Source organism: Hipposideros armiger, unplaced genomic scaffold (assembly GCF_001890085.2).
Source record: "Hipposideros armiger isolate ML-2016 unplaced genomic scaffold, ASM189008v1 scaffold_1138, whole genome shotgun sequence".
Lineage (NCBI taxonomy): Eukaryota > Metazoa > Chordata > Mammalia > Chiroptera > Hipposideridae > Hipposideros > Hipposideros armiger.
The window spans coordinates 208,033-221,691 of NW_017732488.1; the positions used below are offsets into that span (position 1 = coordinate 208,033).

General features: G+C 38.8%; 1 protein-coding gene across 1 annotated transcript; it reads left to right on the top strand.

The window, feature by feature from the left end:
* Window positions 1–4,863: 4,863 nt before the first annotated feature.
* LOC109376486 (olfactory receptor 7G3-like) lies at window positions 4,864–5,823 on the top strand (the record flags this gene model as incomplete). The annotated part of the gene is made up of 1 exon (XM_019632412.1): window positions 4,864–5,823. A coding segment is annotated over one exon (960 nt), but the record flags the coding sequence as incomplete, so codon positions are not given.
* Window positions 5,824–13,659: the final 7,836 nt, after the last annotated feature.

Here is a 13,659-nt window from a genome sequence, read left to right on the forward strand (position 1 = left end):
GTGTCCTCCCTTTTCCCTCCTTCCACTTTCACCCTGCCTCACCCTCAAGTTCTCTGCTAGGCATCAGGATTTGTCCACAGCTAAAATAAAAAATGATAGGAAAAGTAATTGCAGGGCCCCATATGCTGACCACTACTTGGTGCTTTTCTTTTTCTTTAATTTTTATTTTTTGAAGTTTTCTTTGATTTTATTGGGGAGGGGAACAGTGTTGGGGAATTAGGGGAGGGGAACAGCTAAGTTCTTGTCCTTCAATCTTAGTTGTGGAGGATGCAGCAAGCTCAGCTCCAAGTCCAGTCGCACTGCGCAGCTCAAGGTGCTGTGTTACAGTCTTAGTTGTGGGTGGCCGTAGCCACTATCCCATGCGGGAGTCGAACCAGCAGCCTCATTGTTAAGAGTGCGCACTCTATCCCCTGAGCCACCTGGGAGGCAGCTTAGCTCAAGGTGCTGAGTTCAGTCTTTAGTTGTAGGTGTAGCCCACCATCTCGAACAGGCAGTCTTGTTGTTAGGAGCATGTGCACTCACTAGCTGAGCCATCCTGCCACCTGTTGGCAGCTCAGCGGCAGCTCAGCTCAGACACAGCTCACTGTCCCATGTGGGAATCGAACCAGCAACCCTGTTGCTCAGAGCTCGGGCTCTTAACCAACTGAGCCACTCAGCTGGCCCCTTAATTGTCATTTCTTAATGTTTCCATGTTCAATTGAACATTATCTCTTATTTAAAAATGAATATTCATCATTTGAAAAATATATTTTTACTTTGAGAGTCCGCATCTCTCCCTGCCCCCCACCAACCACATGTGCATACCACCATTTGCAGCAATGGCTGGCTGATAAAAGTTATCAAACACATTTTGATTCCTATTGAACTTGCTCAAGTTCTTAACCAACTGAGCTACTTATCTGGCTATATTTGGTGCTTTTCATTTATTCATTTCTCTGCAACAACCCTGTGCATTTTGTTATAGTAGTTCCCATTATAGAAATGAGAAAGTTGAATCTGCTCAGAACCTTCCCATGTCACAGATCTATGTCCCAATTGGGGGATGCATGATTGAACCAAAGAGTGTCAATTTCAAGTTCTATCCCTACATGGTTGGTGTCCTTGTGATCACTTGTTTTTCTCCAGGAAAAGTAAACTCTGCTCAAGGCCTCAATTTGTGAGGAAAAGGGCTTGGCTGAAGTGGGCTCACCACACCATTCAGCTCTACACATTATTATTCTATGATGTATTGGCTGAGAGCATTACAGAAATTCTTTTAACTCATTAGTTCATAAGAACGGTAGACAGATGCTTTGACACTCACTGCCAGCACGTGCCAACCTTTTATTGCTTCTTTTGGGGTGTTAAACCCCAAAATTCAATAGTAAATTTGAAGATCTAATTGCCTTTATTAAGTGATTCATGAATCAGGCAGCATCCCATCTAGCAACTAGAAGGGTGCTCTGAGGGGTTGTACAAAAGGGAAGGTTTTATAGGAAGAAGGGTGGGGCAAAGGTGCTATTGACAAAGGAAAATAAGGGATAATTTTTAGACCAGGACATCTTATTTTGGGGTGAAAGGAATGGCAAGGGTGTTTTATCATGCAGGTTGCTTCCTCTTTCTATGGATGATGGTGGGATGGAGAAGCCTATGTGATAGATTACATTGGTGTTGACCAGAAAATCCCAGACTGCTTGATTAAAATTATGTGTCTGGGAAAGTTTGAAACAATTAGGTATTAAATCTAGGTTGGGTGTCATGGGCTTAGCACAAATGATGCCATTTTTGGCCTCACATGTTTGCTCTTTAACACAGGACCCTGGAATCAATTTCTCAGGAATCTGGATAAGGAGATCAGAGAGTCTGGAGCTGGTCCTGAGTTGGCCCATATGGGGACTCCTCCCCTGTATCAGGAATAATGGGGAAATGGGCTGATCTATGGCTTACTCTTAACATTTTCTTTCTGTTTTAAAAAATTGAGATAAAATCAATATATAGCATTGTATTAGTTTTAGGTGTGCAACATAGTGGTTAGATATTTGTATATTTTGTGAAATGATTACCAGAATAAGTAGCTAACATCTATCGCCACATATTATTACATTTTTTCCTTGTGATGAGAACTTTTAGGATAACATTTTCTTTTATATATTATCTATGATACAAATGAAAGACATGGGTTAAAACAAAAATAGAGGGAAGGATCTATGCTACTGAATAAAGAGATTTTTATTTTACAAATTGCAATACTAAAGGGAAAATGATGGGAGAGAAAGACCAATGAGATACCTATGAAGGAAGTAAAATGCAAATAGATCTATCTAGACTGTTAAAACATGCACAGAGGTAAAATGTACCGACTCCATTGACATTTGAATATTTTTACAATTAATTATTTCCCTTCCTTTCTTTTCTTTCTTCCTTCCTCTTTTTCTTCTTTCTTTTTCCTCCTTCCCTTCCTCCCTTTTTTCCTTCCTTCTTTCCCCCTCCATTCATGTGTTCAAAGACCATTAAGTAGAACCAGATCATGTGTTTTATTTTAGAAATTACCAGTAAAGAACTTCCAAAATCAAGTGTCATATTTTCTCTCTCAAACAAAAAGATAGGTACAAAGTACTAAAGTTTTACTATTTTGCATATATTATGTCAAACCCTGCATTTATTATTGTAAGTTGCATCATTACCTTCAAAATATAATTATTCAGGTGTATTTGCTGCTATTTCCCTTCTGTCTCTTCACCAGTCTTCCTGGGGACCTAACTGTTAAGTGGCCTGGATATCAGAGTTAGCTAATTAAGGGATACTTTCTCTCTAGGGCTCTGAGGTTGACACACTTATTTTATTTGCTTAGGACCCCTTATATATCATTTTCCCTCACACTATTCTGTTATGGAAAAAGAAATGTTTCATCCTAGCTTCACCAGGGACATTTTAGCCTTTAAATAATGAAGAGCAATGAGAAATAAGTATATTTTCCCAGCACATTTCTCTTTGTCTCTCTCCTCAAGGGAAGGTATCAAAGAATTTGTAGATACATTATATCCACCACATTCATGACTAAAAGGCCACATGTTCCAAATGATACAACTTCAAGACTGTGGAGCCCCTATCAGCTTGGGTCCCTGAGTGACTGTGGAGAAGAACCCCTGTGCCCAGCATCTGTTAAAATCGATTAGATATGCATGTACATCTGACCCATGACAGATCAATACAAGCCTTTGTTTGATCAGGCAGCATTTTCTAATCTTGACCTCAGCTCTTGGAGATGTGCTGTTTTGGAGGCACATACACATACTATGTGGGGTCATGGGAGAATGGGAGACTGAAGACCAAGGAATAAGTTTAGGATTTTATTTGCTAGGATGTCATTCAAGTTTTTGAAAGGGAAATGATGGAACCAGAGTGATTTCATAGGAGGCTGAATCGTGGAGTTGTTCAAGGCAGTACTGTACCATGGTCAACTATGCCAGCTATGGAGTCTGACTTCCTGAAGTCAATTCCTGACTCTGCCACGCATTAACTGTATCTTTGTATACACCTATTAGTTGTATCCAAACATCCTCTTGCCTAGTTTTCTCAAATATATATGTGTGAATAGTACTTAATCTTTAGGTTTTATGAAAGAATTAAGTGAGCTAATGTTTAAAAATACTTATTTTCTGACTGCCCACTAAAAAGGGCTAAAAGCAACGACCAACCCAGTATCTCTAAGAACCCCTCAGTGGCCAGACTGTGGTCTCTAGGTGCCATCTATCACTTAAAAGGACCCAGGATCCTGAAGAAATGGCTGGTTCTAGGTCTGGGACTGGAAATGCATAAGGTGAGCATAGACCATCTTTCATGCAAAAATTAAGGGAAATATGTGACTGCTAAGTTAATTTCAGAAGGACTGGGAGGCAAGTTGAGGATTTTCACTGGCCAATCATGGAACAATTTGAGAATCAATATGAATAATTGCAACGAATTAAAATATATCACATGCATTTAAAACCAAGGAACTCATGATGACACATGTTCATTTCTGTATAATGCTTAAAACCAATTTATTATTTTCAAAAGTGATGAGTACAGATGAGTACAGGAATCCAGATATATTCTGCCTTTCTCACAGAACTCTAACTCAGGGCGATCACCTATTTGATCAGGGGAAGTTCCTCTTTATGGAAGTATTTCAGCCAATAAATACACAAAGAATTAGGATGTCAGCATTTTGTAACTCCTGATGAATTATCAGATCCAGGCAATAATTATTACAAGAAATAAGACAGTATGTGCTTCCTCATGAAAATACTTAAGGATGTTTGCCAAATATTGAAACTAAATCTAATCAAGCTTCTAGACTGGAGGTAGGCAGACATTTTTCAGTGAAGAGCCAGATAGTAAATAATTTAGGTTTTGTGAACTACATGGCCTCTGTCACAAGTACTCAACTCACATGTTGTAGCCTGAAAGCCACCACAGACAATACATGAAGAAAAGACTGTGTTCCAGTAAACCTTGATTTACAAAAATAAGTGCCAGGCAGGATTTGGCCCACAGGCTGTATTTTCCCAAGCTGTATTTTAGAATACAGCCTAAATAATTTTCTTCCAGAATTATTATTTTCTTGTAAACATCTTAAGGGAAAGGACAATGTTTCATTCCTATTTTTTTTCTCATTAAGTACTTCTCAACAAAAAATAGATGGAAAATACAAACTTGGGAACAGAGGCTGAGTGTGTGGCGGGGGAAGTTTTGTGGGAATATAAAGCAAGGGAAGGAGAAGAAAGGAGAGAAGGGAGAGGAGAAAGCATGAGAAAAGATCTGTAACTAATGTGGCCTCAAAATATAGACAAGTTTAAGGAAGTTTTTTTGAAGTTTTGATTTCTTGTCACCTCCATCTTTTCTATCAGGATCATCAATAACTTGAAATCAGGAAACCTCTCCGATACTGCAGAATTCCTCCTCCTGGGACTGTCAGAGGATCCCGAAGTGCAGCCCCTCCTCTTTGGGCTCTTCCTGTCCATGTACCTGATCACCGTGCTGGGGAACCTGCTCATCATCGTGCTCATCAGCTCTGACCCCCACCTGCACACGCCCATGTACTTCTTCCTTTCTAACTTGTCTTTTGTTGATATCTGTTTCACCACCACCACAATCCCAAAGATACTAGTGAACATTCAGACACAGAGGAAACACATCAGCTACGCAGGCTGCTTCACTCAAATCTGCTTTGTCCTGACTTTTGCTGGATTGGAAAATGGAATTCTGACAATGATGGCCTACGATCGATTTGTGGCCATCTGTCACCCACTGAGGTACAATGTTGTCATGATCCCCAGATTCTGTGGACTGCTGGTTTTGCTGTCCTTCCTTATTAGTGTCCTGGATGCCCTGCTCCACACTCTGATGGCATTGCGGCTGTCCTTCTGCACAGATCTGGAAATCCCCCACTTCTTCTGTGAATTAGCTCACATTCTCAAGCTCGCCTGTTCCGATATCTTCATCAATAACATCTTTGTATATTTAGTGACCAGCTTGTTGGGTGTTGTTCCCCTCACTGGGATAATTTTCTCTTACACTCGAATTGTCTCCTCCATCCTGAAAATTCCATCAGCTGATGGAAAGTATAAGGCATTTTCCACCTGTGGGTCACACTTAATAGTTGTTTCCTTGTTCTATGGGACAGGTTTTGGGGTGTACCTTACTTCTGCAGCTACTCATTCTTCCAGGAAAAGTGCAATAGTATCGGTGATGTACACAGTTGTCACGCCTATGCTGAACCCCTTTATCTACAGTCTGAGGAACAAGGACATGATGGGGGCTTTGTGTAAGCTCATCTCTAGAATATCATCTTTCCATTGATGTGTCAGCTGCTTTGGGCTTACACTACTGGAATGTGGCAGAGAGAAATCAATAATTTTGAGATCCAGAAAGCCTAACAAACTTCTTCTTTTTCTTCCCCTCCTCTTCCTCCTCTCCCCATCCCCTTCCTCCTTCTCCTCCTCCTCCTCCTCCTCCTCCTCCACTTTGCCTCCCCCCTACCTCTTCTGCCTCCTCCTCCTCTTCCTCCACCTCCAGCTCTTTCTCCTCCTCCTCCACCTCTTTAGTTTCAGGTGTACAAAACAACATAGTGATTAGACATTCACACTCCTTACAAAGTGATTACCCCACTAAGTCTACAAGTCTAATACCCCTCTGACATCGTACATGCTATTACAATACCATTGACTATATTCCCTATGCTGTACTTTACATCCTGTGACTATTTAATTATAGTTGACATTCAATATTATTATATATTCATTTCAAGCGTACAGTGCAGTGGTTAGGCAGCTACACAATCTATGAAGTATCCACCCGATAGTTCCAGTACCCATCTAACACCTAAATACTCTACAACATTATTGATTATATTCCTCATACTATATTTCACATCCCCATGACTATTTTGTGACTACCAGCTTGTGTTTCCTAATCCGTTCACCTTCTACAACATCCCCTAACCGCCTCCCATCTAAAAACCATCAGTTTGTTCTCTGTATCTATGAGTCTATTTCTGTTTTGTTTGCTTGTTTATTCTGTTCTTTAAATTCCACATATAAGTGGGGTCATATGGAATTTGTCTTTCTCAGTCTGACTTATTTCACTTACTATAATATCTTCTAGGTCCATCCATGTTGCTGCAAATGGTAAGTGTTAATTTTTTTATGACAGAGTAATGCTCCATTGCATAAATGTACCACAGTTTCTTTATCCGTCTATTGATGGGCATTTCTGTTGTTTCCATACCTTATAGCACTGCAGTAAACATTACAAAATTAGTGTTTTGAATTTCTTTGGATAAATACTCAGGAGTGAAATTTCTGGGTCATAAGGTAGGTCTATGCATATTTAAGCTCATAAATTTGGTTTCTTTATAGAGATAGATACATATTACCTGTATAAATACATGTAATATTATCCTGACTGTATCCTAAAAATACAGACAATATGGGCTAATTTTATGTATGGCTCATTGAATGTTGATTCTGCTTATGCATATTATATCTAGCAGTTTCTAATATCTTCTGTGCACTTAAATGTAACAGGTATGTTATTCTCTTTTTAAAATTTTACCAGCAAATTTTCTGAATGTAATATCAGTAGCTTCAATATACTTTTTACACATTATGCACCATGGGTTGATATTATGCTTCTTGGTTATCAATATTATTGCAGTAAGTTACAAATGATCAGAGTAGCAGTCAAGCTGTGATACAATGTACCTTTATGGGCAACAGGGATCATCTCTGGGAGGAGGCACAGGTGTTGCTTCCTGACTAGGCAGGACTGTTGAGTGCCATGGTCATAGAGAGACTATTTGCAGTCTCTACATCCTTGGGGGTTTAATATGGAAAGTTCCTCATTAGACAAACACTTTTACTGTTATTCATGTCTCAGGAGACTGTAAATCCCAAAAGACCGAGCCTATAGAAGGGAGAAGTTGAGGGTGACTGATTCCTTGACCCTGTGAGGCCAGGTGTTCCCCATCCAGTTCTCTCCACTGGTTTCTGTCACCTCTGTTTCACACACCTTGCCCATGTGGATACACCATCCTTCTCTAATTGAACTCCAGTCTTCATTTTTTAGGTACAAGCAATGGCATCTGTATCTAATTAATGATTTTAGGAAACCAGATTCTAACTTCAAGTGTGAAAACCTAGTTTATGTATGTGGGTATAAGAATATATTTATAATATATAGATAAGCTATTATAAAAATGTAGCCACTCAGAGGTGTTTCTTTCTAAGAGTCACTGACTGTTTCCTGAGCCTTAATCTTCTTTCTGTGTATTTTCTACAGCACATTCTAATCTGTAGTTTGTGCACAATTATGACCATGATCAATAAAGACAGACTTTAGAATTTCATAAACACCTTTACGATTTTATCACAATAGTTTCAGTGTATGAGGCTGGACAATTTAATTTGCAAAGTCATCCTAGAAAAGGTGCTACATCCCTCATTACTGAATATTACCATGGTCACCTTTGAAGTACTCTCCTTGGGAAGCTATGAACCGACACCAGAGCCTAGTCCATCCTTGAAAGCAATTTTGGAACTGTTTTTCTGAAATGGGTATCAGAGCTGTCATTTTATTACTCTTGATGTCCTGAATGTCATCACAGTGTCTTCCTTTCAATATTTATTTTATCTTCCAGTAAAGAAAGAAGTCATCAAGGTCCAGGTCAGGTGTTCCAATACAGTTTATTGGCGAAAAACTCCCTCATAGACAGCGCATTGTCAGCTGGTGCATTGTTGTGATGCAAGAGCCATGAATTGTTGGTGAAAAGTTCAGGTCATTTTTATCTAACATTTTCACACAGCCTTTTCAGCACTTCCAAATAGTGAACTTAGTTAACTGCTTGTCCAGTTGGTACAAATTTATAATGAATAACCCCTCTGGTATAAAAAAAGGTTAGCAACATCATTTTGACTCTTGGTTTAGATTGACTTAACTTTCTTGGTTGTGGAGAATTGACTGACTTCCACTGTCCAGTTTGATGCTTTGTTTAAGGGTCCTATTGGTACACCCGTGAATTATCACCAATGATTACACGGCCCAAAGCATCATCTTGGTTCTCCAAAAGATCTTGGCAAACTTTGACTCTACATTGCTTTTGTTCATTGTTGAGCTCCTTTGGGACCATTGTTTGCACACACCTTTCTCATACCAAGATTTTCAGTTAAGATTTTCCTAACTGTTTCTCTATCGATGTTTACTTGGTCTGCTATGCTTCTCACAATCAGCTGAGGATTTTGACGCAGAATTCAATGAATTTTTGCAATGGTTTCATCAGTTCTGCTCACTACTGGCCACCATGACCTCTCTTCATTGGTGATGCAATCTCTCCCCTCAGAAAAACATTTAATCCATTTGTACATTGCCGTTTTCTTCATGGCATTATTCTTATGAGCTTGGACTAATATGTCCCTGATTTCACTTCCATTCTTGCCAAGTTTAAGAAGAAACTGAGTGTTTGTTCATTGCTCTAATTCAAGCTCAGACATTCTCGCAATGGCACACAAAAATATGCAACAATAATGAATGCCACTCACGAAGACATCGCCACATGTTGACATGAACACAGCTGTGAGACACTAATATACCAAGGTTATGAAATCTTACTGAACTGTTTGTTCAGTGCTGCCAAAGTAAGTGCTCGGTGGCAAGCTTGTGAATGTTATTGTCAGTCCTCGTATTTAAGCTCATAAATTTGGTTTCTTTATAAGGATAGATACTTATTACCTGTATAAATAAATGTAATATTATAGTAGCTGACTGTATCTTAAAATATACACTATGGGCTAATTTTACATATGGCTCGTTGAATGTTGATTCTGCTTATACATGTTATATTTAGCAGTTTCTAATACATTCTGTGCACTCAAATGTAACAGGTATTTTATTCTCTTTTTAAAAATTCACTATCAATTTTTCTCAATTTAATATCAGTAGCTTCAATATACTGTATTACACATTATGCACCATGGGCCAATATTATGTTTCTTGGTTATCAGCATTGTTGCAGTAAATTACAAATAATCAGAGTGGCAGTCAAGCTATGATACAATGTACCTTTGAGGTATAACCATAAGATTTGGGGCTTGTTTAACAACACATTTTATTGTAGCTGATTGTTATGATACAATTATTAAGACAGGGAGAGATACAATAGGCTTATTGATCAGAAGTGAGACTCCGGAGAAAAACCAACACATAAACTGACAGTTGATTTCTTACAGGAATGAGTTTACTGTGAATGCATGAACTAATTAATAGGTGCAGGGACATAAAATTGATTTGGATTCCTATCTCACATCAAGGTTGGAAATAAATTCTAATGGGTTCATGCCTCAAATGTAAAAGGCCAAACTATATATCCTTTATCTTGGTGTAAATATGGGTGACAGAAGGAAGACCTATTGAGATCAAACCATTAAAAAAATATTGAAAAATTCAACTTTGTTAAAACTAAGCGCTATGTTTATCCAAAAATGTTACAAATGATGCACAAAACAGACCGCACACCAGATGAAATTTTCAATGGATGTAACTGATGAGGTTTACCATTCTAATTAAATAAATAATTGCTATGAACTAATAAGAAGAAAAGCAGCTCAATAGAAATGCCGTAAACAAACATTTTAGAAAATGGGAACAAATGGACGGCCATAGTATATGAGAAGACTCTCAATGTCATAATGAAATGTGTATTACTTAAATAGTAGTTTATACCCATGAAGCTGTCAGAGTAAATGAAAATGTGTTGGATATGATGTGGATCTCAAGAAACTTTAGTGGGAATTAAAATTGGTTCAAGCACTTAGGAATACTCTTTGGAATTACTCAAAAGAGTTTGGTATGCCCATACCCCCTAATAACTCCAATCCTTACACAAAACTTTTCTCACTTCTTCCAGGAAACATTTATGAAATTATTCAAGCAAGATATTCATAATAGCAGAACATCAGCTATTAAAATTTTCATCCCACATCAGAAGAATATTTTTGATATCACCATACACAATTAAAAATTATATGGGAAAAAAAGGGAATTAGTTATTGATGCACCCAACAAAAAGTTTAAATCCAAAAACATAATGGTGCAACAAATAGTTAAGGCATAAAATTTAAACCTTTAGATTAAACTTCTAACAAGTTCAAAATCATGCAAATTTATTTTAAAAGTATGGCTAATAAATTGTTTAAGGATACATACATCCAGTGGCGATTAAAAGGTGTAGTTGAAGTCAATGGAAATGTCAGTGCATAGAGCAAACATGATCAAATGCTGGCAATTTTAAAGTTTCAACCTAGTAGAGAATCAAAATAAATGACAAATAAAGAGTCAGAACAGTGGTTACCTCAGGGATGGGGAGGTGATGTGACTGGGAAACGCTTCAAGCTTATTCTTTTTTTTTTTTTTTTAGCTTGAGCCATCCTGCCACCTGTTGGCAGCTCATTTCAGGCCAGGAACCCAACTGGTGACCCTGTTGCTCAGAGCTTGCACTCTTGAGCGAGTTCTTAGCCAACTGAGCCACTCACCTGGCCCTCTTCACGCTTATTCTTAACTTCAAGTTTATTCTTAAACTTCATAGGTATATGTGCTTTCATCATATTACTACTCCTTAAGAACTATACATACATTTACATACCATTTAGTATATTATACTTTAAGAAGTAAAACTGAGGTAAGGCCTTTCATACAAATACATTCTCCCATGTTCTTTGAATATTTAAGTCATGTTCTTCAGGCTTCAGAATGTATAAAAAATTCACGAAGTGCTTATTTATAAAACTCAACCCTTTGAGGTCTCCCTAAAGATTCATAGTTGGATGTTCTCAAGTGAGATCTGGAAATCTGCAGTGTGAACACAGGCCTCAGGTGACTCATCTCTGAAGGTGTTCTGTGGATGTCAATGGAGGAAGCTCTGCACTGGAGGACACCCTGGGTGTCAGGCAGGGAGCTGTCTTCCCATTGCAGTGCTGACACATTACCTCCCCTTGTAGATGAGGGGTGCTCTCTTGATTCTCCTGTGAGACCTCCATCGGACTCCTCCTGTCCTCCCACACATGTCCAAAAATGATGCTTCCATCTGATGACCTCAGATATTTGAAACTGTCGAAGAATGATGGCCCCAACCATTCCAGCTACACTTTTCTCTTGTTGCATTTTTCATTCAATGTCTCCTGCCTAGAAAAACTGTGTTTCTCATAAACACACATTATCAAATTTGCATAACCACCCTAATGATGCAGCCAACTCTTAAAGACTTGACAGTCAATTGATATTACGCAACCATGTTTCTCCGTGTGGACTCCATTAGAGATGAGTAAGAAACACAGCAAGCAGAGGTAACTAAAGAGATAAATAAAGATGCAGAAACATCCTTATCAATAACCAACCCAAAGGAATCAAAGCAAATAAAGTATCAGAAAAGTTCGATGACCATTACACTGCCTACCCAATAATTAATGATTTGATTATATTCCTCAGACCAGAAAAACTGCTGATAGATATTACAATGTAAACAAATAGAAATGATAAAGCAGGTGGTAAAAACATGTGAGTGAAAAAGCATTATAACATTTAAAAGTATAGGCACAATGTGGAAAACTATTGTACCAGTTAAATGTAATGAATACCACTATATGTCAGGCATCGTATTAAGTGCTTGTAGTGGTTATAAGAGTTGACTGCCCAAAAGGAATTAACCCTAGGTGGTCATTGTAAGCTTTCATAATAATCATTTTCCTCCATACTATTAATTAGGTTTACAAGGGATATATTACTCTATTTTCAGTGATGAGGCTGAAGGGGATAGCTTCTGGATGATGCCATGAAAAGGTCAAATGTCAAATGACTCAGGGAAAGACAGTTCATTTTCTCTGTCTGGGCATCATGTCTGAACATGACACCTGCATGTACTCTCACTGCTAGTCCTTGAAGAATCCACCTCACGAGCACTGAATGAATTCCTATTCTCATATTTTTGTATATTTCCTATACCTGATACCTGTAATGGACGATAACTCTATTTCTTGTATGAGATTATTAGAGTTGGGGTTTCTTTTTCTTTTTTTTTAAGATTTTATTGGGGAATCAGGGCAAGGGGAACAACAAATTGCTGTTGTTTTGTTCTTCAGTCTAGTTGTGGAGGATGGTGCTTCACTGGCCCAAGCTGGCACCATCATTGCGCTCTTCCCGGGTGAGGCAGATCAGTCGCTGGCTTCTGGACGGCCATTCATGGCGGCTGCTGGCCACTCACGCTGGCTACTGGCTACACACGGTAGCTTATGGCAACCCACTGCAGCAGGGGACTGCAGCCCATGCCATCGCTGGCAACTCACAGCAGCCCAGCTCCAGGTCGAGCTGTTGTTCAGCATCTTAGCTGTAGAGGGCAGTGTCACTGGCCCTCATATGTGGGATCTGAACAGGGCCCTCTGGCATCCCAAGCCAGTTCTTAACCAACACGCTACTCAGCCGGCCCGAGGTTTCTTTTTCTCATTAGAACTAAAAACTTGAGCTTGAACTTCAAATATTTCATAATCAGGGGATGGCCAGTGGCTCAATTGGTTATAGTGCAGTGCTCATAATGCCAAGGTTGTCGGTTTGATACCCACATGGGCCACTGAGTTGCGACCTCCACAACTAGACAGAAACAACTACTTGACTTGGAGCTGATGGTCCCTGAAAAACACAATATTCCCCCAAAATTAAAAAAAAAAAAGATAAAAAACATCACACAATCATTAGAAACGACTGTCATAATCTAATTATACCAATGTAATAACTCATGAAACTGAGTATGGTATATTTTGATATTCCTCCAAGGAGATACAGTTTAATAAAATCTACTCTCAGTAATTGGTTGGGGTGAAAAAGGTCAGCTTCCTTGCCTCACAGTAGGCCTAAGCATGAGGTGAAATTCACATGGTCCTAACCATGATATTAGGTGGAAAGCTAATCTATACTTATAATTGTGAGATTGCTTAAATCCTTTCCCGGTCCTATCTAACTTTTCCCACATTTATGTTAGAACATTCGACCCCAAAATTACTATAACAAGATCCCAGCACTCAGGCTCTATTTTTATGGACAAGATCCAAAAATCTGAGTTGAGACAGTTGAAATCACTTGTCAAACATCACAGAG